Raw genomic sequence first — 24,412 nt, 5'->3', positions numbered from 1 at the left:
AACACTACTGAAATATTCAATCTCTTGCATTTCAAAGAAAGATATTCAAAAAGAAATTTTAAAAATCAAGAAAATGTAACTGTGACACTTAAATATTCCAAATCTTGCATTTAATAGACAGAAATTCGTATTTTAATTTGGAAAATCAAGAAAATTTAACTGTGACAAGGTAAAACACAACAACCCACAGCTGAAATAGTACAACTCTTACATTTTAAGGAAATAAATTCAAAAAGATCATTGAAAAATCAAGAAAATTTAACTTTGACACGGTAAACCACAACCAATCACTACTGAAATATTCCAACTCTTGCATTTCAACGAAAGAAATTCAAAATGAACTTTGAAAAATCAAGAAAATGTAACTGTGTCAAGGTAAAACACAACCAAACACTACTGAAATATTCCAAATCATGCATTTCATCGAAATATATACTATTTGAACTTAGAAAAAACAATAAAATTTAACTGTTACAAGGTAAACCACAACCAAACACTACTGAAATTCAAAATGAACTTTGAAAAATCAAGAAAATGTAACTGTGACATGGTAAACCACAACCAAACACTACTGAATTATTCCAACTCTTTCATTTCAGCGAAATAAATACAAAAAGAACTTTTAAAAATCAAGAAAATTTAACAGTGACAATGTAAACCACAACCAAACTCTACTGAAATATTCCAAGTCTTGAATTTCATAGAAATAAATTATAAATTAACTTGTAAACATTAAGACAATTTAACTGTGACAAGGTAAACCACAACCAAACTCTACTTACCTATTCCAACTCTTGCATTTCAGCGAAATAAATTCAAAATGAACTTTGAAAAAATCAAGAAAATGTAACTGTGACAAGGTAAACCACAACCAAACACTACTGAAATATTCCAACTCTTGCAATTCAACGAAAGAAATTCAAATGAACTTTGAAAAAATCAAGAAAATGTAACTGTGACATGGTAAACCACAACCAAACACTACTGAAATATTCCAACTCTTGCATTTCAACGAAAGAAAACACAAAATGAACTTTTAAAAAACGAGAAAATGTAAATGTGACAAGGTAAACCACAACCAAACATTACTGAAATATTCCAACTCTTGCATTTCATCGAAATAAATTAAAATTGAACTTAGAAAAATCAAGAAAATGTAACTGTGAAAATTTAAAACAAAACCAAAACTATAGTTTGATAGAAAAACAATTTATATAAATAGTTAGAAATTAAAAATGAACTTTGAAAAAACATTGATCAGTAACATTAACCTGGTAAACCACAACCAAACAATTCTAAAAATATTAAGCTATTACATTGAAAGGTAAAACAATCAAATAAAGATTAAAAAATCATGAAAAAGTAAGTGTGACAAGGTAAACCACAACCAAACACTACTGAAATATTCCAACTCTTGCATTTCAACGAAAGAAATTCAAAATGAACTTTGAAAAATCAAGAAAATGTAACTGTGACAAGGTAAACCACAACCAAACACTACTGAAATATTCCAACTCTTGCATTTCAACGAAAGAAATTCAAAATGAACTTTGAAAAATCAAGAAAATGTAACTGTGACAATCTAAAACTGAGTCTCTCAATCCCCGTAAAGCTCTTTTAAAAGATACAAAAACTACTTATTTAACACAAAAAATTTCGTTTTTAATTACCACCAAGTAAAGAAAAACCACACGGAATCAGGCAACTGAGTCTCTCAATCCCCTTAAAGCTATTTTAAAAGATAAAAAAAATACTTATTTAACACAAAAATTTCGTTTTTAATGACCATCAAGTAAAGAAAAACCACACGGAATCCGGCAACTGAGTCTCTCAATCCCCATTAAGCTCTTTTAAAAGATACAAAAACTACTTATTTAACACAAATATTTCGTTTTTAATGACCACCAAGTAAAGGAAAACCACACGGAATCCGGCAACTGAGTCTCTCAATCCCAGTAAAGCTCTTTTAAAAGATACAAAAACTACTTATTTAACACAAAAATTCCGTTTTTAATGACCACCAAGTAAAGAAAAATCACACGGAATCCGGCAACTTAGTCTCTCAATCCCCGTAAAGCTCTTTTAAAAGATACAAAAACTACTTATTTAACAAAAAAATTTCGTTTTTAATGACCACCAAGTAAAGTAAAACCAAACGGAATTAGGCAACTGAGTCTCTCAAACCCCGTAAAGCTCTTTTAAAAGATACAAAAAATACTTATTTAAAACATACAAAAACTACTTATTTAACACAAAAATTCCGTTTTTAATGGGACACCATCAAGTAAATAAAAATCACACGGAATCCGTTAACTGAGTCTCTCAAACCCTGTAAAGCTCTTTTAAAAGATGAAAACAATAATGATTTAACACACAAATTTCGATTTTAATGAGCGCCACGTAAATAAAAAAACTACAGGCTCAGTCAACTGAGTCTCTCAATCCATTTAAATCTATTTTAAAAGATACCAAAAGTAATGATTTAACAAAAAAATTTAGTTTTTAATGACCACCAATTAAAGAAAAACCACACGGAATCCGGCAACTGAGTCTCTCAATCCCTTTAAAGCTCTTTTAAAAGATACAAAAACCAATTATATAAGATACAAAACTTTCGTTTTTAATGACAACCAAGTAAAGAAAAACAACATGGAATCCGGCAAATGATTCTCACAATACAATTAAATCTATTTTAAAAGATAAAAAAACTACTTATTTAACACAAAAATTTCTTTTTTAATGAGTCTCATAAAAAGAAACATTTCACGGAGATCTGAATCAGAGTCTCTCACATCTCTTAAAGCTCTTTTAAAAGATAGAAAAACTACTTATTTAACACAAAAATTACGTTTTTAATTAACATCACGAAAAGGAAAACCACACGGAATTATACGACTGAGTCTCTCAATCCCTGTAACGATCTTATAAAATAAAAAAAAACTGAACACCAAGTACAGAAATTAAAAACTTAAAAAAGCTCAATAGAATCTAAAACACAGACAAGCTATTTTAAAAGATACAAAAACTACTTATTTAACATAAAAATTTCGTTTTTAACGAGCACCACGTAAAAAAAAAACCCATGGAATTGTGCGACTGACGCTATAAATCCCCGTAAAGTTCTATTAAGAGTTACAAAAACTACTTAATAAAAACGATAATTACTATTTAATTTACAATAACGTAAAGAAAAATACAAAGGACTAATGAAACAGACTCTCTCAATCCCCGAAAATATAATTAAAATATACAAAAACTAATTATTTAACACAAAAATTTAGTTTTTAATGACCATCAAGTAAAGGAAAAACACACGGAATTAGGCAACTGAGTCTCTCAAACCCCTTAAAGCTCTTTTAAAAGATACAAAAACTACTTATATAACACAAAAATTTCGTTTTTAATGACCATCAAGTAAAGAAAAATCACACGGAATTAGTCAACTGAGTCTCTCAAACCCCTTAAAGCTCTTTTAAAAGATATAAAAACTACTTATTTAACACAAAAATTTCGTTTTTAATGACCACCAAGTAAACGAAAACCACACGGAATTATGCAACTGAGTCTCTCAAACCCCTTAAAGCTCTTTTAAAAGATAGAAAAACTACTTATTTTAAAAAAAAATACAAGCAAGCAAATAACACGGGAATTCCTATACACGCAAGCAAATAACTGAGTTATTTTTACGTCACAATGTTTCAACTTAAAATCATTCTAATTATAGCATCCCAGTTCTCATACTTTAATTACCTGTTACGCTTTCTTAACCATCGGAAGTTTAACCAACATAAATTAAGTTATAGACAATACTGGTTTAATCTCTTGGCAAAGAGTGTAATGACATGTTTATCTACCAGAAAATCCAGTTTGTTAAGGGCACGTACGCACAGTATATACCTTCAAGCACATTCCACATGATTTTTCAAATTACTATAGCTTCTATAGAAATGATACCTCTTTGCAAATGACCCTGGTAACCCCAATTCGTTTAAAGTACACACACATATCCATGCCTCAGGCTTGTGTACGTGAAACTGTAGTGTATATGGTGCATATGGAGTATAACACCCCTGAAATCACTGGTGAAAGTACTAGATAGGTTACTACTGTTATTAATTTTTATCTCGGATGCAAATTTGATTTTCCTCAGTTTTTTTTTCTTCTCATCTTCTTTGTTGTGGCTCTCATTATACTACTCTCTGCTTCTCCATTCCTTCTGCCACCCCCTAAGGCAGTATCCAGGAGGGTTCCGGATTTGCCCCCCCCCCCTCCTCCGAAATTTGTGTCCGACTCGTAAAACGTAACACAAATGCATATAAACAAATTGTTGATGCGTTTTTACAAGTTTTTTGTTCCCTCCACTCTTTAAAAAAATACCCCCCCCCCGTCAAAAACATCCTGGATATGCCCTTGCTCCTCCTCCCCACTATGAAAGCAAAATGCTTGTGACACGCTACTGAAGGCCATTTTAATACGTTAAACGCTCTACAAATATACTGTACGTTTACCTTTTGCCATTTTCTGTGATAAAACTTTGGTAAATATATTATGTTTTGACAATACCTTTGATCCGTTGAGAAAAAAGGTGGAATATAGAATTTCCGCTAATATTGATTTTCTTTTATCTTCCTTTCGCTTGCACGCGTAGCCTACATGGTCCTATTGGTTTGTACGTGTTTGTATGTGTATGTATAACTGTGTTTGCGTGTGTTTGTGGATGTGTCTGTACCTGTGATACGTGTCTCCGTATTTGCATATGTGTCTGTGTGTGTGTTTCCGTGAGCAGGGGCGTAATTTAGTATAAGACAGGGGGGTGAACTGTCCCATCCCCCCAGACCTCAGTTTGCCCCCCAGCTGAAATTTAGTTTTTGCAAAAAAAATCTAGTCAGAACTAACATTAGTGTACAGAATTCAATTATTCTGAGATACAGGTCAGTTTTCTTTAGTATATCTTTGCCCTTTTCACTTTGCATTTTCACTTGATTTGGGAAAATTGGCTCCAACTTCGCCCCCTCCCCAGGATTTGACGAAATTACGCCACTGTCTGATTGCATGTGCTTGGCCTGTGTATTTAGGCCTCTGTGTGTGTATCTGCATTTGGATATGTATGTGTAGGTTTATCTGCATAGGTGTGTCAGTATATATATATATATATATATATATATATATATATATATATATATATATATATATATATATATATATATATATATATATATATATATATATATATATATATATATATATATATATATATATATATATTATATATCTGTATGTGTATTTTCTGTGTGCGGTGTATCTTTGCGTGTGATTTTATTTGCGTGTGTACTTTTTTCTGGAGGGGGGGGGAGGTTAAGACTTAAATTTGTGCTGATGCTTCTTCAGTCGCCTAATTGTATTATTTTTCGAAAAAATATTGGGGAAGGAACTCAAAATTGAATTTATTATCTTGTTTTTTAAGTACTTGATTTTAATTTTACTTTCAGAATTGCTGCTATGTTGGAAAACGTGTTTCATTGCTAATTTTAAGTTTAGCATTCTTTTCAACGTTAACCATAATTTCTTTTCAAATTGTATAGAGATAGAGCTAAATAACATTAAGTTAGTTGACTTTTCGGTGAAAGTAAGACAATGTATATTATAAGAAAAATGACTTTCACTTTTACTTCTACTCTATTTGCTTTTTCGTTGTTTTTATTTTTTGATTTTAGAAAACACATTGTTATGAGTAATCGTCAAAAATGTCATGTTCTTATATTATATGAGTTTCTGGAAAAAGTTATATGAAAGTCCATCCACAAGTTAATAAAATGTCATTGTTTACCAGGCTGTCAAATGTTGCTTACCAATCTATGTCAACCAGAACATAAATTTCATTAAATATGGCAACTGTATTGTTTTAGTTCCCTGTTTTCCTTTTTTGGGTTTTCTTTTTCTTAATGCATGAAAAATACTCAAATGTTGGAAAATAACAAAATAAAAATTGTAGTTCGGGACAAAAGACCCTCTTTTTTCAAAAAGGGCCGAAATGATTATTTTAAACCTATATTCCGAAGACCAACATAGCCATAACTATTTTGTCTATAAAAAGTTTTTAGAACAATAGAATCCACTATGGTAAAAAAAAATTAAGCTGGCTTTGTGTTTATCTACTTCTACTAGGCAACGCTGGACTGCCAGTGGTGCTTGTAGTTTTTGGTTTATATTATTCTCATGTTAAAGCGCATAAGATCCCCTTCTAAACTGTTTTGCATTTTCTCTGCACCTTTTCAAAAGCACTATATTAAATTTGTTAAATTGCTAACAAGTTGTCTCCATAAGTGTCCCAGGACCAGCTTAGGAGAGGCATGTGTTGTTTTTTAGTCTTGAAAGTGAGATTTAGAAATAACTATTCTTTACTAATATGTCAAACAGGAGACCGGTTTTTGGTTATTAAACTTACAAGACTTAAAACTTTTCTGATATTCACTGCTTGGACTCGGGCCCTAGTTCATGAGTGTAAAGATCAGCTTTAAGTAGATTTGGTTGGGTGTATCCTTCCCCCAATAAAGAAGGACCTTCAGACCGTCAAACTCCTTACTTCTCAGACCTGAAAACAAGAAGATTAGTCCTTGCCAAACATCGCATTACAGTATAAATATACGTATTTACAGTCGGGCAATTTGCTGTAAGTTTGGGGCAGCAGCACTAGCAACATATTGGGAAGTGGTTGGAATAGAAAATATTATTAGATTGAATTGTATTACATTGGATATTCATCGGCAGATTTGGATTCGCGAAGCCACGCGTGAAGGAGCAGCCAAGGAGAACTACTTTGCTTGTGTATGTTCCAAAATCTTTCAGTGGGGAAAATAGGAACTTCCATTACTGTATACATATTTATACTGTGCATATCAATAAATCTATGGAGTGTATTGCTTTATAAGTTTTAAATTTATTCTTGTTACATACACATTAGGCATTATAGTCTGATTCCCGAAAAGCTCTGTCAATGGGTACATCAATTAATAAGTTAATTTTTCTAACGGTATGAATTAGTATATAAATCCTGTCTCTGTTTTAAAGTCTTTCAATTAAAGTTAGGTCTCTTCATACTGGTTTGTCTATTTTTTAATGCTGCAATTCTTTTGGAAGCTTGACTAAAATAATAAAAAAACTGATTTTGAGAGCAACCCTAGCTACTTTTTTAAAAGGACAATCTACATATAAACTAATATGATTGATTGTTTAGAATTTGTCTCTATAGGATCGAGTTGGTTCTTCAACATAGTACTTATCTTCTTTTTACCTTATCAACTTATTATTGTTAGTTCTATTATTGCAGGGAATATATTTCCCAATTGTTTGAAATTTATCATGTGTTAATTTCTTAATTTTATTGCTTCAATGAATGTTTAGCTTCTTGTATAGCCTATATCTCCAGGTCAAAGATTTGGAGGAAGTAATCCGCCATTGATTCATTCTTTCTATTACAATATGGTCATGTGCCAAAATATCTCTGTATTAAAAAATAAAATAAGTGGCACTGGACAAACATTTAAGGTTTTCCTAGAAGGGATACCTTTATGGGCGTTGGTCTCTATTGCGTTCACCAAATGATATTTATCAGGCGACTCCTCCCCTATTGAGAAATTGGTTATGAATTTTTCATTTTCTTCCTTTTTTAGTTTACGGTCATATTTGGCCGTAGTGTTTAAACAAAAATTTTTAACTGTAAATTGTAACCGAAGGCATAGAAAAACAATTCTTATAAAAAGCTATATAACTACTGTTGATCAGTTTCTATTGAATGGGTGTATTTTTATTCGATATGAAAAGAGTGTCCTGTCACCCTTCGAATAGCAAATAAAAAGAAGCTATCGTAACAAACTTTTTTTTTATTAGTTCTGTTAAATGACTGGCGATATTTAATATGAAATTATTTATGATATAATTTTCTTGACAGGTCAGCTACAGGATTGGTGAGCGAGGAACTGTGAGCCTACTGTACTCTGAAAGCCGTGATACTGATGATTGTTCATTAGATAAAGAGGTGAAACGTGCATTCAATCCCGATGCAAAATCCTTCCAGCCAATAACAGATGATTTGAGTTCATCTTTGAATAGCTTGTCTCTTACGCCTAAATCAGTTTCACCGTTTGGCTCGGCTGAGAAAGATCAACTTTCACCTAATGAAAGTCTTGCTGGAGTAAAGACTCCTAGCCCAGGTTCGTCTATGACTAACTTGAATGGGATACTACCTAGAAACCAACCTATAACTTTTACTACTGCAACTTTCGCTCAAACGAAATTTGGATCCACTAAGCTAAAAACTGCTTCTAAAAGGGGAAACCGAATGTCCCCAACTGAATTTGCGAATTATATTAAACAAAGAGCCCAACAGCAGCAAATGCAAGGTCAGTTTATGTATTCTAGTGGTCTTCAGCCACCTCAAAGACCCAGATCATTGTCCCCAAATCCAATGATGGCTCCACAGCTCGACCTGTCTGGAAACTATCTTATGCCTGGTTCTCACATGTATCCACATCAAATGTCGCCACTCTCTCCAAATCCACCAAGCCCACAGGTACGCTATAATGATATGATGGCTCCAAACTTCGGGTATGACATGTATCCGACCCGCGGTAGTAACCAGCAATTTAATTGGGAACTTGGAAGCGGTCCGCATCAGTCAAACTTTGCAGCGCCAGCTAGCAATGGCACTACTGCAGAAAAACAGTTCTCTGACACAATTTCAGCTAATCCAGGTGCAACTGGAAATTATCCTGGTGGAAGTTATCAACATCTTCTTGTTGCAAATTGAGAGTAGCTAATAAGGACAGTTTCAACGGTCTTTCAAGGAAAAAATATGGCCTTGTGGTATTCAACGTCGGACATTATGGAGTTGTTGATCCCTCCCCCACTGTAGAGTCTAACTTATTTTGTCCTTCCTGTGATCGCGGCGCGTAGATCTCTCCAAGTTTTTCCTCCTTTTTTTCTAGAATGTGATAAAAAAAGAAGATTTTGTGATGTTGTGTTAGACAACTCCAGAATATCTAGTTTTGTACCAAGGCATGTATCTTTTTTTGCGTAATTCGCTGGAAAATTTCGACAAAAAGAAAACCATTATATTTTTTGATGTTGTTATCGAATGATAAGTCGTAACGTAGTGTCGTTTTTTATCGTTTATCAGAAAACTGCTAAAACCTAAAAAATTAACAAACAGGATAGTCACTAGTATCTTATCGTGGGGAAATAGAATTATCCTAAATTCAATGATTTGTATCAGATTCGCTTCGCACTTGCCTGAGACTTTTTTTTTCATTTTCTGGTTGGAATTCAACTCGATTCAAGGCGGTGTCCTGGTGGATAAATCCTTCAATGTAAGATTCTTACATTATTGATTTTAATTGCATAATAATATTTGCGTGCTACCAACTGCATTCGAGTGAGGTATTGAACTTGCAAAGAAAGAAATTAAATTACGATTTTAGTCGCACCGCTTTAAGACCAAGTGATCAAATCCTCAGTCTTAACCCCATACTTTGGAAATGAATTCCCAAGTAATGTCTGAATTTCAGATGCCAGGTGAGGCAGAAATCGCCCGGACCTGCTGGAAGACCAAGAAGATCCTGGGAATACGATATAAAAATAAGGTGTTGCCACCAAAGATGACAAATGGTCTTTTCATTGGACACTAAATGGTTCGGTTGTTGCCTTTTTCAGCTAATTCGACTTGTTGTATAATAAATGCGCATAAGCAAATCCCCAAAAAAATGATGGAGATTATTTTGTTTCTATGGATGATTGACATTCAACTTAAAGCTTATAACCATTGAAAGAGATGAACTGGTTCCTGAATGTGTCAACTATAAATATTTAGATTCGGAAAAAATGACTTAAATACCTCCTCCTCCCAGGTCGATGCCAAAAATAATTGGAATTGAGCGAATCAAATGTACCCTGACCTTTAAAAAAAAGCAATTAGCATTAAATTAAATTTTTTACTTTGTTGTTCTTTTTTTCCACGATAATTTTTATTCTTCTATGCTTTTGCTGTTATATTTAACATTAATTTATTATAGATGGTTATACTGAGAATATCCTGTTTATATCTAGCATAAATATAAGCAGTTCGTTGCTTTAGACTGACTGCAAAAAATATGCTTATTTTTTTTCTTTTTTACTAATACATTTAATCTCCTGTTATGCTAGTTTTATTTTCAATTCTTTTGTCTTAATTGTAATTTTGTAAGCTTTTTAAAGAATTTTTAAGATTTTTAATTTTGTATTTTTATGGTATTCTGCTTAAGTCAGTATATTCACGAAGCAAAATATAAACTAGCATAACTACGGAGTTTCATCAGAGTTTTTACTTTTAATCAAAATCATCCATTTTGCAGTAAATCTTTCTTTGCTGTTCAAAGGGGTTTAAAACAGCTTTTGAAGGATTATCGTCGTTATCACATGCTATTTGCTGTAAAAATAAGTACCTTAAACGAATATAAGTGGACCGTAGTCGGTTTTGCCTGTTTTGTGTGTTTGGAGTCAGTAAAAGAACAACAAAGAAGGGCGTAAAATTGGCAATAGATTATTCTTAAATTCTAAATTAAGGTGCAACATTCAGTAATAATGCTGGTTTAAACCTCGTGTAATTTAAAAGTGGAAACTCTGCATTTTCTGGAAGTGTAATGGAAAATTTAACCGAATTGGGCTGTCAATTAATTCGTTTTGAGATGAATCTGAAAAGAAGTAGCTTTAAGTACTCTATTAACATTCATCGTATGTCATGCATAAATTTTGGATAAATGCTATTTAAAGGAACTGCAGAAAACATAAAATTATGTTAGGAAATCGATTATTTAACTGGTTACTGTTGACACAAAACATACTAGTTTTTTTGCTGCAAATTCAATATACTTCATTACTGGAATTTGAGATACAGAACCAGCTTAATATTTTCCAGCCTTTTTTCAAAGCCAGTATTTCCAATTCAATGCAGTTTTGATGGTTGACTACAATATTTTCTCTCTTATCATGCAGAACTTCTGTGATTATTTGTGGGTTTTTCCTCCAAGGAATCCTATTAACTAGAGAAATAGACCAAGGCCGCCATTGAGGGGAGTGCCAGTGAGGCTCAGAATAAAATATATGAGGAAAAAAGTAGATGATGTAAAGTTTTTCTTTTAAATGATATAAAAAGGGATTTTTTCTCCCTTATCAGCATCTCTCAGGAAAACTCTTGGCTCCTCCCCAAATAAATTTTATTTCTCGAACAGATAACCATTTAAGTTTTCGATTTCCTGAACCAAAACATATGTCAGGTTTATTCAAACGATTATTTATTTATTGTTAGTTTTGGGTTGGACGATTGTGCTTGTTTTTAGTGTTCCCCTTTTCGAAAGGACTGGCTTAGTTCAAATTCTTCCGCCAAACTTACTTCTAGTCAGTACAAAGCTGATATATCTTAGTATTGGAAGTTTGAGGGAAAATAAAAGCCGTGTTGGAAAGGAAGATTATATGATAGTGGTAGGCCACCGGTGATATACCCCTTTGCTCTTGTTTTGGGGTCATGCTTTAAATTTATCCTTTTTATGCCCAGGTTGGCGGTTATTTCAAAACGATTGGGGAAGAGTATCTTGGCCTACTAGTCCTGAATTTGAATTTATTAACTATTGAACTGCTTACCGACTTGCTAGGTTGAACTATTTTTTTTTCCAACCTTTATCAAAGAAGGGAATATACTTCATGTTGCAATGAATAAATGTTCAAGGTACTTACTGTAACCTGTTAATGGAGAGATGTGTCCTAAAAGCTACGATGAGAATTTGATCTCATTTTGTCTAAGTCCCTAAAGCAGTAAATTAAAGGGGAGTAGGAACCTAAATATAGTAGCCGTTGACTTTAAACTTTCGTACTTTAAAATTTTCATAAATCATCCAAATTAGCCATTAAAAGTGAATCAGGTCGATTACGGGCTCCAAAGTTCGAACGTTCAGTAGGGTCAAAAACAGTTCTGGTCATCCTCTGGTTCAAGCTACATGCAATGAATTTCTATTTCGCTGGACATGTCGAAAAATTTTTATTTAAAAAAAAATTTTTTTTTTTAATTGGGATGTAGCTCTCTCTGAATCCTAAAAGAAAGTTCAGAAGTAATGTAATATGGAATGGTAAAATGGAACACTACTTCATTTTGGTTGGTAATCCCCCTCCCTCTCTCTCTCTCTTCCCTCTCTTTCTTCAATCTCTCTCTCCTCTTTTTCTCAAAATTAAGCGTAAACTTTGATAGACGCTCACAAATAACTGCAATATTGATCTTAGGTATAACTTTTCGGTTTTTATTATGAAAACTTAGAAGGAACTGACCTCTAGATTATATATTTTTTTTTAGCAACTTGGTAAGCTAGTTTGATAGGAATGTAGTCACATAGTAGGTGTTTTAGTTTTGGATTTACGCTTTCTTGTTTCGACCTAGCTTTGTAGAGATTTTCAAAAGTTTTATGTGGTCAATTTTAAAGTTTTTTGGCTGAAAAAAAGAAAAGATTGGATTCTAAGCAGAAAGCGCAAGCGTTTGCGTATACTGCAAGCCTGTGAATTGATTTTGGTCGTTATATTGTTATCTAATTAATATATTAGCCAGATCGTCTAATTTTTCACACGGATTTTTCATATTATATTGGATTTTGATTAGTTTTTTATACATTTTGTGGTAATAAATGTAGAGATTGATGTAACAACGACTTAGTTTTTGTTTATAAGCGAACTTTTATGTGTTCTCTTGTTGAATTCTACAGTATTGAAACAATAACGAACTTTGATGTCAAAATAAGAGCCTCCTACATCATGTCAAAATATACCTTTTGGTCATGAAAAAGAGCCCTAATAGACTAGTTATCTTCGGTTCTGTTCCATTACTCAATTATCGTTTTACTTGGTAAGTATCCGCAACACCTAGCCAATCACCTGAGGCTATAAAGGGGTTGACTGAAGTCTATATTTCACCAGATTACTTTTACAATGAGAGTCGAATTTTTAACCGATCATTACAAGAGAGTATACTGGTTTTGTCGCATGGCTGGGTGGTCGAGTCAACACTTCCAATAAAAGTTATTTTTTGTTCAGTGCTTGAAGTTTGTAAATAATTTCTGAGACCACACTGGCTAATCATGATAAACAAAAAATCGCGAAGAAAGGAAACGAGGACAATTAACAGCCTCGTTAATTGTCCTCGTTTCCTTTCTTCGCGATTTTTTGTTTATCTTGAAGTTTGATCTTGAAGGAAGGGATGTAACTATGTCAAACCAAATTACATGTTACATTATGAGTCATGCTATTAAGGGAGATATTAAAACGGCAGGGTTTATTCCGAAAATGCGATCAGACTTTGTCAAATACTACTGTAGCGATTTCAGTAGATTGTATCACCCTGTGTTTGACTTTTAGACAGCATTTTTTTCACAATCAGATTTGCTTCATTTTGTTTTCCATGGTGCGCAATATCCTTGTAGCATCTTCGGGTCCAAAAATCTTTCCAGTAACCAAAAATTTTTATTCGATGTATGACGGTAAAGAACAAGACGAGTATAAACTTTAAACGAGTACAAATTACTTTTGGTTCTCGAAAGCGACTGCCCTTGAATTGTTAGTTAATTCTAAGTTATTCTCATGAAACCATTTTTTAGACTCACTAAAGCTACGATCAAAATCAATAGGAGAAGCTGGCCTCGCTCTGACTTTTACTGCCACACAAAAGCAGAGACACCCACCAGTAGAAGTAGGGCGTGTGTAGGTATGGAAAAAGTTCCACAGCTGCCAGTAGCAGAATTCAACATAATTCCAAAAGCTGCCGACACTTTAGCAGCACAACTTGTGTTTTGACAGCTTTTCTTTCAGAAAAAGTATTTTTAAATGTAAGAATAGCATTTTCAGATAAAATCTGCCAACAAATTTGAAAACTGCCTAGTAGCATTGCTAGTATGCTACCCTACTTTTTGCACGGCGCGGCGTGTGTGATGTAAAAAAACGAACCGAGTGTAAGTTTTTGGGCCCTCCAACCAAATGCTTTAAAAGCCATCGACAATTATAATATCCTGTAATATTTCATAAATTGCAATGCCATTATGCAGACCCTTTTTACAGAAGGGGAAGAGCCAATTTAATGGCTAAACAGCTATTTGTTTTGCACCATTGTATACATTGCTCCAGCGAAAACGTCAAAAAAGATTTATAATGGGAGTCGCATCCACTTACATTGTAAAAACACATGTTTTTATAAACTGACCGTGAAAAAACAAAGGAAGAAACTAAACGCAAAGAAAGAGGATTAAAAAGACTTCTAAAAAAAACTAAGAGAGAAAAGTTAGAGTAATCTGAACGAGACGCCAAGCCAATTTGAAAAGATCGGCCACCTGTTTTCATCCGAATAAGCATATTTTGGCGGATATATTTTCCAGCTGTTGAGAGAATAAGCCTCCTTAATTTTCATAATGATTCAAGAGTAAAGGGCTTTTGGGTTAAAATTTCTTGATCCGGGTTGCAGCGATAGTTAGCAACCTAGTAAGAGACGATCACGTCCCATAGTAAAAATAAATAGTCCATGACTCCTAAAAGCGCACTATTAGAATCGTCTTGTCCGAAATCCCTATATAGGAAACTTACAGCTCCTGTGTCAAGGCATTCAAGATGCCTTGAATGACGAGGAAAATCCATTGGCTTGAAAAACAGGAAAGGTGTCTAAAACCAAGATATTCTGCATCGACGGTATCTTTTTTTCTTTCCGTTTTTTCTTCTCCGCAGCAAGCGGGGCACTGGAACATCATAGGGAGCTGTTTAATCGGTCATCTTAAAAAAAATTGCTACATGTAGGGCCTTTTGTAATAATTTTTTTGTTTAATAAAATCAATTTTTACGATAAACTGCATTTTCGTATAGCACTTGAGTAACAAATGTTATAAACATCATATTGCATAGGAAGATCAAAATAGTATTTTAACGTTATAAAAAGCATGCAGATATAGTTGTACATACAGTAGTTTTTGTAGGACTTTAACAAAAATCTGATTTGTCAATCGAAACTAGTATAATTCCTGAAAATTTTAAATGAAAGAATTTTATTTCATCTTTCAGGTCAGTCATAATTGTCTCCTGGACCAACTTTTTTTTGGCTTAACTCCTAAAGTGATCATCTCCATAATGTTGTGTCATATTTCCATAGATAAAAAAGAAAAATCAAAATAAATTTAATTGTAGTTTTCAGTTCAGAATCGCTAAAGCTATTATGTGAACTGCAAAAATATTTATGGCGTCTTAGCAATAATTTTAATTTAAACTAGAAAAATACCTTAAAATTAAAAAATAATTACATAAAGTGTCTAAAAGGGGAGTGAACCGATTTGTCTTCTTAACGGCAAGGTTATGAAGTTGCGTGACTATTTGAAGTCACTTATTCTATTTTTTTAAATTGAGAAGGGAAATTTGCTTTTCTGGGATACGGCTCTCAAATACGGTATTCTCCGATTTCTTAACACCAAGGGGCTGGCCAAAAAAAAAAAATACTGTATATTAGGGAATTGAATTCACAAGACTAAGGTATGAGTATCCCAAGCTGCACACTTACTTGTCAACATAAACAGGACGGGAGATAATCAAACGAAGTCTCTTCGCCCCTTGCCGGCGTCACATAGCCCTTGCACCTGTCTCGAAGTACGAAGGTTCTATTAATGCGTCATTATCCCACCAAAAAGAAAACTATGGTCAGCATTAAGAGTAAGAATAGTGAATACTTCATTACATGCAGGAGGGCTGAACGGTCCATAATCGACACCATCTGACACAGTGAAAATGAGCTGCATGTTTGGAGGCTGTTGTCCCAATGAAGCAGCAAGTCTATTTGCATCATCCTTCTCGCATTTTCTCGTAACATTTGGCATAATTGTTTGTGTCTCGCAATATTTCTTCCAAGAGCCTCGTTAGATTACGAGGGATACTATAATTTAAAGAATGTGTGAGGCGTTCTTCAACGGCTTCATCGGGGTCTAAAGAGTACATTTGACCATCTGAAGGTGGTTCAAAATCACCTTTGGTGGTTTATGATTGAAGTGCCGCTAAATTCATTTTGTGATAAATTTGTCTAGCTACTTTGATGCTGGATACATTACGACTTTTGATTGTTCGATCATCGCATACTTTGAGTGAAGCTAAAGCGAAACATGAGTTCAAATTTCGGATTCGTTTGTGGAACTTTTTAGAAAACAAGTGACGTCCTATATAAAAAGCAAACCAATTCATTTGGAAATTGTGACGGTGATAATGCAATTCGACCATGCAAGCAGTAGTCTCAAAATGAATTACCGTTGTTTGCTACTCTTTCCTCGGGAAAATGGGGGGCTCAACAGTGAATACAAGCAATGTTGTTGGGTCCCAATGGCTTATATGTAATAGTTACGTAGTTTACGGCATCTTTTTAATTTTGTACTGGTTTTGTGCCATACCTTGTTGGCGCCGAAGATTCCGACGGCGGTGTTCTTCTAACCTAATGTGTCTTTCTTCTTCGCTCTCATTTTGACATATTCTGATAGTCGCTGTTGCATGTGCTTGAACCGCACAATTCTTTCCTCTTCACTTTCATTTTTGAATCGTTCTGATTCTCGGTGTCGCATGTCTTTGAAATCGGCTCCATATTTTTTTTTTCTTAAAACTGGCATATTGAAATTTCTGGCAACAAAAACGATCTAAATAGGTCATAACTTTAAGAAATAATTCGTATTTTTCCCAGGGTGGTTGTATCGAACCTATGGTGACGCCATAACCTTAAAAAGAGGCTCACATTGTCTGCAGTTTGAAGACAACTGACAATGAGAATCCATATTTACAAGCCTGAGATTCAAACTTAATTTGATCTGAGAAGATATATTTTTTGTTCATAAAGTCTATAGGTCTGACCCCGCTGCGGAAATAAAAATTTCCATGGTTTACTGTTAAAATTCACCTTTTTCAATTCTACCCTTAAAAAAGCATATATTAGACACTAAATTCTATTAATATATGCATTCTGCTACGGCTCTAGTGTAATTACGCAAAAAATTAAATCTTGGGAATTTTTTAAAGTAACATTTTGGGAAACCGGACTGGGTAAATAATGTTCTCCGCTAGAACAAGATAAAATATCTGAACTTTCCGCTCCAAGTCCAGTTATTATCATTGCTCCAAGATAAGCCTGTTTTCTCTTTAAAAAAAGAAATTCTATGACAATATAATGCATATGCAATGTTTATAAAAGTAATTTTCTTGCTGAAAACAAATATCTTTTTTTATTGAAAGCTTAAATATTGTTTTGAGGATTGAGTTAGTAAGTTTAAAACGCACTGTAATCTAGATAACTAAGTATATATATATATATATATATATATAAGTATGTATGTATATAGTACCGGGAGTTCGGTGGCTTCGCCGCCGGGCCCTGGCACTGCTACGTGATAGGCTTCTATATATGGATTGTCATTGTCGTTTGTCTTCTAACCAAAGATAATGTGAGCCTCTTCTTGATGTCTTGGTGTCAAGAAGTCTTCTTGGCGTCTTGGCGCGACAGGCTTGTATATATTGGTTCTCTTTGTCGCTTATTTTCTAACCGCAGACAATTTGAGCCTCTTCTTGATGTCATGGCGTCACCATTGGTTTGATACAACCATTGTGGAAAAAATGCAAATTCTTCCTTAAAGTTGTGACCTTTTTAGATCGTTTTAGTGGCCAGAAATGTCAAAATGCCATTTAAGAAAAAAAACAGTTGTGACCGTTTTAGATCGTTTTAGTGGCCAGAAATGTCAAAATGCCATTTAAGAAAAAAAAAACTATGTAGCAAATTTCGAGGACGAGCCCCAGCACTAGGGATGGGGCAGGCTTGTATATATTGATTCTCATTGTAAGTAGCAAACTCCAAAAGAGTAACCTTTGTGTGCTACTCTTTCCTCAGAAAAATGGAGGGCTCTCGATTAAAAACATTTAACGTTGAAGGGTTCCAATGAATTGTAATCAACAGTTTATGGAAGTTTATGCGTAGTTTATGGAACCTTTGTAGGTTTGTACTGGGTTTTGCACCACATTTTGTTGAGGTCGAAGATTATAATGGCGTTTTTCTTCTAACGTAATATTTTTTCAGTAAAATTAGATGACGCAAGATGACTGTTTTAAATTTATTGGCCAAAAATGTCCATTCTGAAACTAGAAGCTCAAGGAAAGGTTCGAATAGAAAAGGGAAATACATTTTTGTTTTCAAAACTGCTACAGAACAAAAATATATATGTTGAGAAAATAAATATTTAAAACTCGTGATGAATTACTGGGGTGATAATCACCTTAGTATGGATTAAATAAAAAAAACAAGTTTTTTTAACTGAAAGTAAGGAACGACGTTAAAACTTAAAACGAACAGAAATTATTCCGTATATGAAAAGGGCTGTCCTCTCCTCAACGCCTCGCTCTTTACGCTAAAGTTTTTTATTGTTAAAAAAAAAAAAATAAGAGCTGTGAGAAAGTCAAACTTTAGCGTAAAGAGCGAGGCGTTGAGAAGAGGACAGTCCCTTTCATAAACGAAATCATTTTTGTTTGTTTTAAGTTTTAACGTCGTTCCTTAATTTGATTTAAAAAAACTTGTTTTTTTTTTATTTAATTTTGAACGTTTTTGAATTAATGCAGGTTTTGATTTTGGCTCAACGTACATGAATAATTAAAACAAAATGTGCATATTAATTTTAATTTTATTTGGTTAAATGGCTTTTTCGAAACTTGTTTAATTTTATTTACGAACATTTTTATTAGTAATAAATATACGTAACTTACAAATTAACTTACGTAACGAACTTCTATATTCATATGTTTTTAATACGTATATTAGGGGGCTCGCCCCTAGTCAATACCTCGCTGTTTAAGCTGAAGTTCGAATTTTGTTCTAATTCTTTAAAAATGACCCCTTAATCACAAAGGCCGTTATTTAGAATAAATAGCTCTTATGAAAGTACTAAAAAATCTTTGGCTTAAAAACAGAGTTATTGACTAGGGGGTGAACCCAATCATACACGTAATATTTTCTGTTCGTTTAAGTTTTTATGTTACTCCTTATTTTCAGTTGGAAAACTTGTTTTTTTAATATTTAATTTCTGATCTTTTTTTTACATACTGCTGGGAAATCCGGCACCCCCTTCATAGCAATCTCCCTTCCCCCATGAAAACTTCCTTCGTGGAAAGATCCTCCCACATAACCCCCGACCCACCCACACCCCAACAACCAGCAAAAGTCCCCCTGAAAACGTCTGTATACTTCCTAATAACCAATACTATATGTTAACATTGGGTAAAGTTCATAACTTTCAGCCCTCCCCCCGGGGACCTCGGGGGATTAAGTCATCCTAAAGGCCATAGTTATCATATTTTCAACCATGCTGAACAAAATGGATATCCCAAAATTTTGATCAGGTGACTTTGGGAAAAAAATTAGCGTGGGAGGGGGCCTAGTTGCCCTCCATTTTTTTTGGTCACTTAAAAAGGGCACTAGAACTTTTAGTTTCCATTCCAATGAGTCCTCCCACGATATTCTAGGACCACTGGGTCAATACGATCACCCCTGGGAAAAAAAACAAATAAAACAAATAAACACGCATCCGTGATCTTTCTTCTGCCAAAAAATGCAAAATTCGACATTTTTTGTAGATAGGAGCTTGAAACCTCTACAGTAAGGTTCTCTGATACGCTGAATATGATGGTGTGATTTTCATTAAGATTCTATAAATTTTAGGGGGTCTTTCCCCCTTTTTTCGAAAATCATCCAAATTTTCTCAGGCGCGTAACTTTTGATGGGTCGGACTAAACTTGATGAAAGTTATATATTTGAATTCAGCATTGAAATTTGATTCTTTTGATGTATCTATTGGTATCAAAAACCCGTTTTCTAGAGTTTCGGTTACCATTGAGCCGGGTCGCTCCTTACTTAAAGTTCGTTACCACGAACTGTTTGATACTTTCCTGAATGAATTTCTATTTGACGGAGTTCTAAAATAAGAAGTAAATTAAAAAAAAACAAAGGTATGAGACCTTATTCGTTAAGAGAGCTATTTGATTCTTTCTCTTTTGTATTTGTTTGTTATCAAAGTAAATGGACGTCATAAAGTATTTTAGTCGATTCTTCCGCACGCTATCCTGAATTACTGAATGCACCGCTGGAACTAATTTATTTTTAAAGGGATAATGGACGAACGAGGTCAATAAACTAAACGAAATGACAAAGCTCTAGTTGGAGGAAAATTCTTATTTGTGCTTCCTATTATCTCTATTATTCGAATGATGTAAACAGCTCAGTCGCAAAGAAGATGATCCTTCTTGCACAGTCTGTTTTTTTTTCTTTTTTTACATTTTTATTAAATTTTTCATTGTTGCACATCTCCTTCGTTTCACTACATTTGTACAGAAATATTTTAAAAGTTCCAGTGATGAATTTGGCAGAAATACATGACACTCGGAAATCCACAAAAACTGAAAAATGTATTAAATTTAAGCGAGTTCTCGTGAGAGGGGGTATTTTAAGTTTAGATTTCAAGTTTGATTTTTCAAAATAGTACAATGCAAACCTAAAGGTAAGGAGAACATCATTTGAAAAAAAAGACAAAGAAAGAAAAAGGTGGGTGCCTCTTATTAACGTCTAGAACGTTGACCCTACCGAAAGTTTTTGCTCAATTCTCTGCAAAGTAAAATAAATTTTTGCATCAGAAGCAGACTTTTTCGTCGTGAATTTAAATGGGTATGGATAACTTTACGGGAAACATTTTGCCTTAGAAAATTAGTTAGGTTTTCGTAGCTAGGGACTTAAAGATTAGAGGGAGCAAAACCTGTCCTTAATAGTATGTTAGACCTTTGTTCTAATGCGAAAAATTTGGTACTGTCACAACACTTCTTCCAAGGTTAGGATTAGGTCAAACTCTAAACTATTTCTTTGGTATCGTTGAAGATAATTTTACAAGTTAACTGTACAATCCAGCAATAAAGGTGTTGAACTGTTATTACAGTGCATATTTTGCCATTCAATTTAAACTGTACACTAATTTATAGAAAATAAATGAATCAACATTCTTATAGCTTACAACTTCCCTAAAAAAGAAAACAAAATACAAGTACAAACTTTCATTCAACTTAGTGTCATATTTTATTCAAAGATATGAAATACAATCATTGGATCCGGAGTAGTAAAATGACAATTCTTTATGAGGTTCTAATTAAAAATATGTTATGGAATTTCTTTATAGAAGTGAAGGAAGCGAAAGCGATCGAGTCTAATATCTAGAATCTATTTTTGATTCAGGATTTTCATGTTAGAGTCAAAGCACAGAAAATGTGCGTCATCGTAGAAAATTTTGGCAACCGTATCGAATGGAAGATTAAACTTGTCTGATAAATGCCAAAATCTTCTTGTCAAAAACATTCCGTCGCACAAGACGAGAAAAAGTATGAATAATGAAAGTATAAATAATGTAGTAAGGAAACGTGGGATGGGGCACAAGCCATAAATGGAAGATCCTCACAAAAAGATGGGCTTTCGGTATCCGAGCAGGTGCTGCTTCAGATCTTAACTCTGGGTAGCAGCTAGTTAATTTCAGACCCAAAGGCATGCCCTTTGAAATTCACTAATCAAAATACATGGTATGATAGTATGTACCTGTATATAAGGTAAGGTAGGGGAGTCAACGGTACTTTTTAGCTAAATAAATGTATAGTTATTGTTGTAAATTTATAGTTTTTGTCCCTTGGGGAGGGAGTGTGTGTGGAGGTAATAAATCGGCAGAGATTTGTTCCCTATTTCCGAATGACTTCTGTTTTTCTAGCTGAACAATCTTAGCAAGTGAGGGTGCCATGTGAACACCGAGGCGTTGAAATTAAACTTTCCATAAAAGAAGTTTTTCGAAATAGTTTTACCCTGTGCTGGCGAAGCGGGTTTGACCTTAGCTTAGTAATACGGGGCCCAGAAATCCTGCCTAGCTGTAGGAACACACTGCAGGGCCAACGCAGGGACCATAGTAGTCAAGAGGCATCGTTAATCCGATTACTTTACTTCTTTGAAGTTTTTCAAAGAAAAGTAAAGAACTATCTTAAACCAAAGATGAGCACAAATAAAAGTCAAATAATTTTTCCAGCGTAATGCTAAAATACTGCTACTACTACGAGCAACTCACCGCAGCGCCAAACGGCCTGAGGCCAGCACAGCTACGAACGCTCCTCCTCCATCCCAATCAATTCAAAGCCTTCCTCTTTACACCCTCCCAGGTACTACCTATTTCCCTTGATCTTTCTTTATTAAATCCTCCTACCCCAGACGAGGACAACCTGCTTTTCGTTTAGCCCTTGACGGCTGGCCGAAAAGGACAATCTTCGGTAATCTGTCGTCCTTCATCCGCAGAACCTCCCCTAGCCATCTCAACCTATCTTTCATTATAGCCATAGAAAGCGGGATTGAACCACGTTTTTCGTACAGCCTACAGTTTGAAATACGGTCAGTCAGACGGGTACCCAGAACAATCCGTAGGCAATTTCTCTGGAAAACATCTAGTAAATCTTCATCCGCTTTTCGAAGCGCCCATTCTCCAGAGTCATATTTGACCACTGTCATCACTGTACCTTAAAATATTCTAATAATGGTTTGCAGACTTATCTTCCTATTCTTCCAAACTTTTTTAACTGTAAAAAAATACCCTGAGCCTTGGCTATTTTATTTCTAACATCTTCACTGCTCCCACCGTCTTCACTAATAATGCCATTAAGGTACGTGAAGCTGTCCATTTGATCTGTTCGTTACCCATCGTCAAATTTTCACTTATTCCTAGCCTTAGCGACTTAGTCTCTTTAATATTAATGTTCAAACCTATTCTAGCACCCTGAACTCGGAAAACCTCTAAAAGTTCATTCATTTTGCTCACTCTTTCATCTAGAATGCTTAAATCATCAGCATAATCTAAGTCCAGGAGACTTTTTCCTCCTCATTTGATTCTGTGCCTCATTTTCCCATTGCCTTTCCTGTTCTCCCTAAGACAAAGTCCATAAAAATGATTCCTATAAAGGGGGATAGAACACAACCCTGATTAACTCCTGATTTAATACAAAACACGCTGCTAACCTCTTAACCGCTACCTTAACCGCTGCAGTGTTATTCTAGTGCATAGCAATAGTCAAAAATGTATTTGTCTGGTATACCATACAAGGATGAGACCTTTGCTAAAGCTTTTCTATCAACAGAATCAAACGCTTGCTCATAATCTATAAAACTGAAGACCAAAGGTGTTTGACAACTCAGTCACTTCTCAATTATTAACCTAAGAGTGAAAATTTAGTCGACACATCATCTACCTTTTCTAAAATCGCACTGTTCTTCTCTTAAAACTTTGTCTACAGTATCTCTCAGTCTATAAAGTATCATATTATTAAGTAATTTGCTACCTACAGAGACCAGCCTAATGCCTCGATAATTACCACACTCACTATTTTCCCCTTTCTTATACAGTGGTTTAATTAATGTTTTCCTAAAATCGTTAGGTACTTCCCCTTTTTAAAAAATCACATTCATAATCTTCAGTAGCTTATTTCTAACCTCAGAGCCACCATTTTTAAGAAACTCACTTACCACACTATCAGCGCCTGGTGCCTTATTATTTGTTAATCTTTTTAGTACTGTCGCTAATTCTTCCTCGCAAAACATCTTCCTAAACGTTCGAGGTGTAACAAAATTTTTAAGTTACCTCTATATCTTTTACTGCAACTCTTTCTCGGTTTAGCCCATTCTTAAAATTTTTTACCCATCTCTCTTTAACTCCTTCCTTATAACTAACTGTAGCCCCGTTCCTATCTTTAACTGGGATAAGTTCGGATTGACTACTCCTTCCCAATTTATTAACATGCCAGTACAATATTTTACTATTATGCCGTCTAGCTGCATCTTCAAGATCCTTGGCAATTTTATCCATAGCCTCCACTTCACACATCCTTAGTTCATATTTTAATGCCTTCTCCACTTTCTTTACATTTCTTTTGTATTCGTATGATCTATCATTCAGATAATTCTCGTACAAACCCCTTCTCCTCTCTATTAAACATAAAGCTTTTGACTAATATTCCTAGCTGCAGTCTTAATTTTCTTCCCTAAGACACCTTCAGCAACTTCACAAATTGTTTTTCTAAAATTATTCCAACTATCTTCCACATTGTAAAAATTTAAACTCTCAAGTTCAGTATCCAACTATTCCTGGAAAGTTCCTCTCAAATTCTCATCCTGGATTCTACTAACATCATAACTTCCCGGAAGGTAGTTACCCTTCCGAAATTTTACCTTTAAATTAACCCTAGACACTACTAGATGGTGATCTTTACTTTTAACATCAATAACAGCACTCCTATATACCCT

At 34.2% G+C, this 24,412-nt stretch overlaps 1 protein-coding gene across 6 annotated transcripts in view; it reads left to right on the top strand.

Annotated features, from left to right (window-relative positions):
* The window catches only part of LOC148949388 (protein Tob1-like), a 183,392-nt gene extending 170,673 nt beyond the window's left edge, over positions 1-12,719 (top strand). For all 6 annotated transcript variants that reach the window (XM_089093410.1, XM_089093412.1, XM_089093411.1 and 3 more), the window contains one exon: positions 7,949-12,719. In XM_089093410.1, the coding sequence (XP_088949536.1) occupies positions 7,949-8,806 (858 nt within the window). In that variant the 3' untranslated portion in view covers positions 8,807-12,719. The remainder of the gene's footprint in view (positions 1-7,948) is intronic.
* The last annotated feature ends 11,693 nt before the right edge of the window (positions 12,720-24,412 follow it).

Source organism: Artemia sp. Qi Xiang Cuo, chromosome 8, assembly GCF_049724085.1.
Source record: "Artemia sp. Qi Xiang Cuo chromosome 8, ASM4972408v1, whole genome shotgun sequence".
Taxonomy (NCBI): Eukaryota; Metazoa; Arthropoda; class Branchiopoda; order Anostraca; family Artemiidae; genus Artemia; species Artemia sp. Qi Xiang Cuo.
This window is presented reverse-complemented; position numbering and strand designations above follow the sequence as displayed.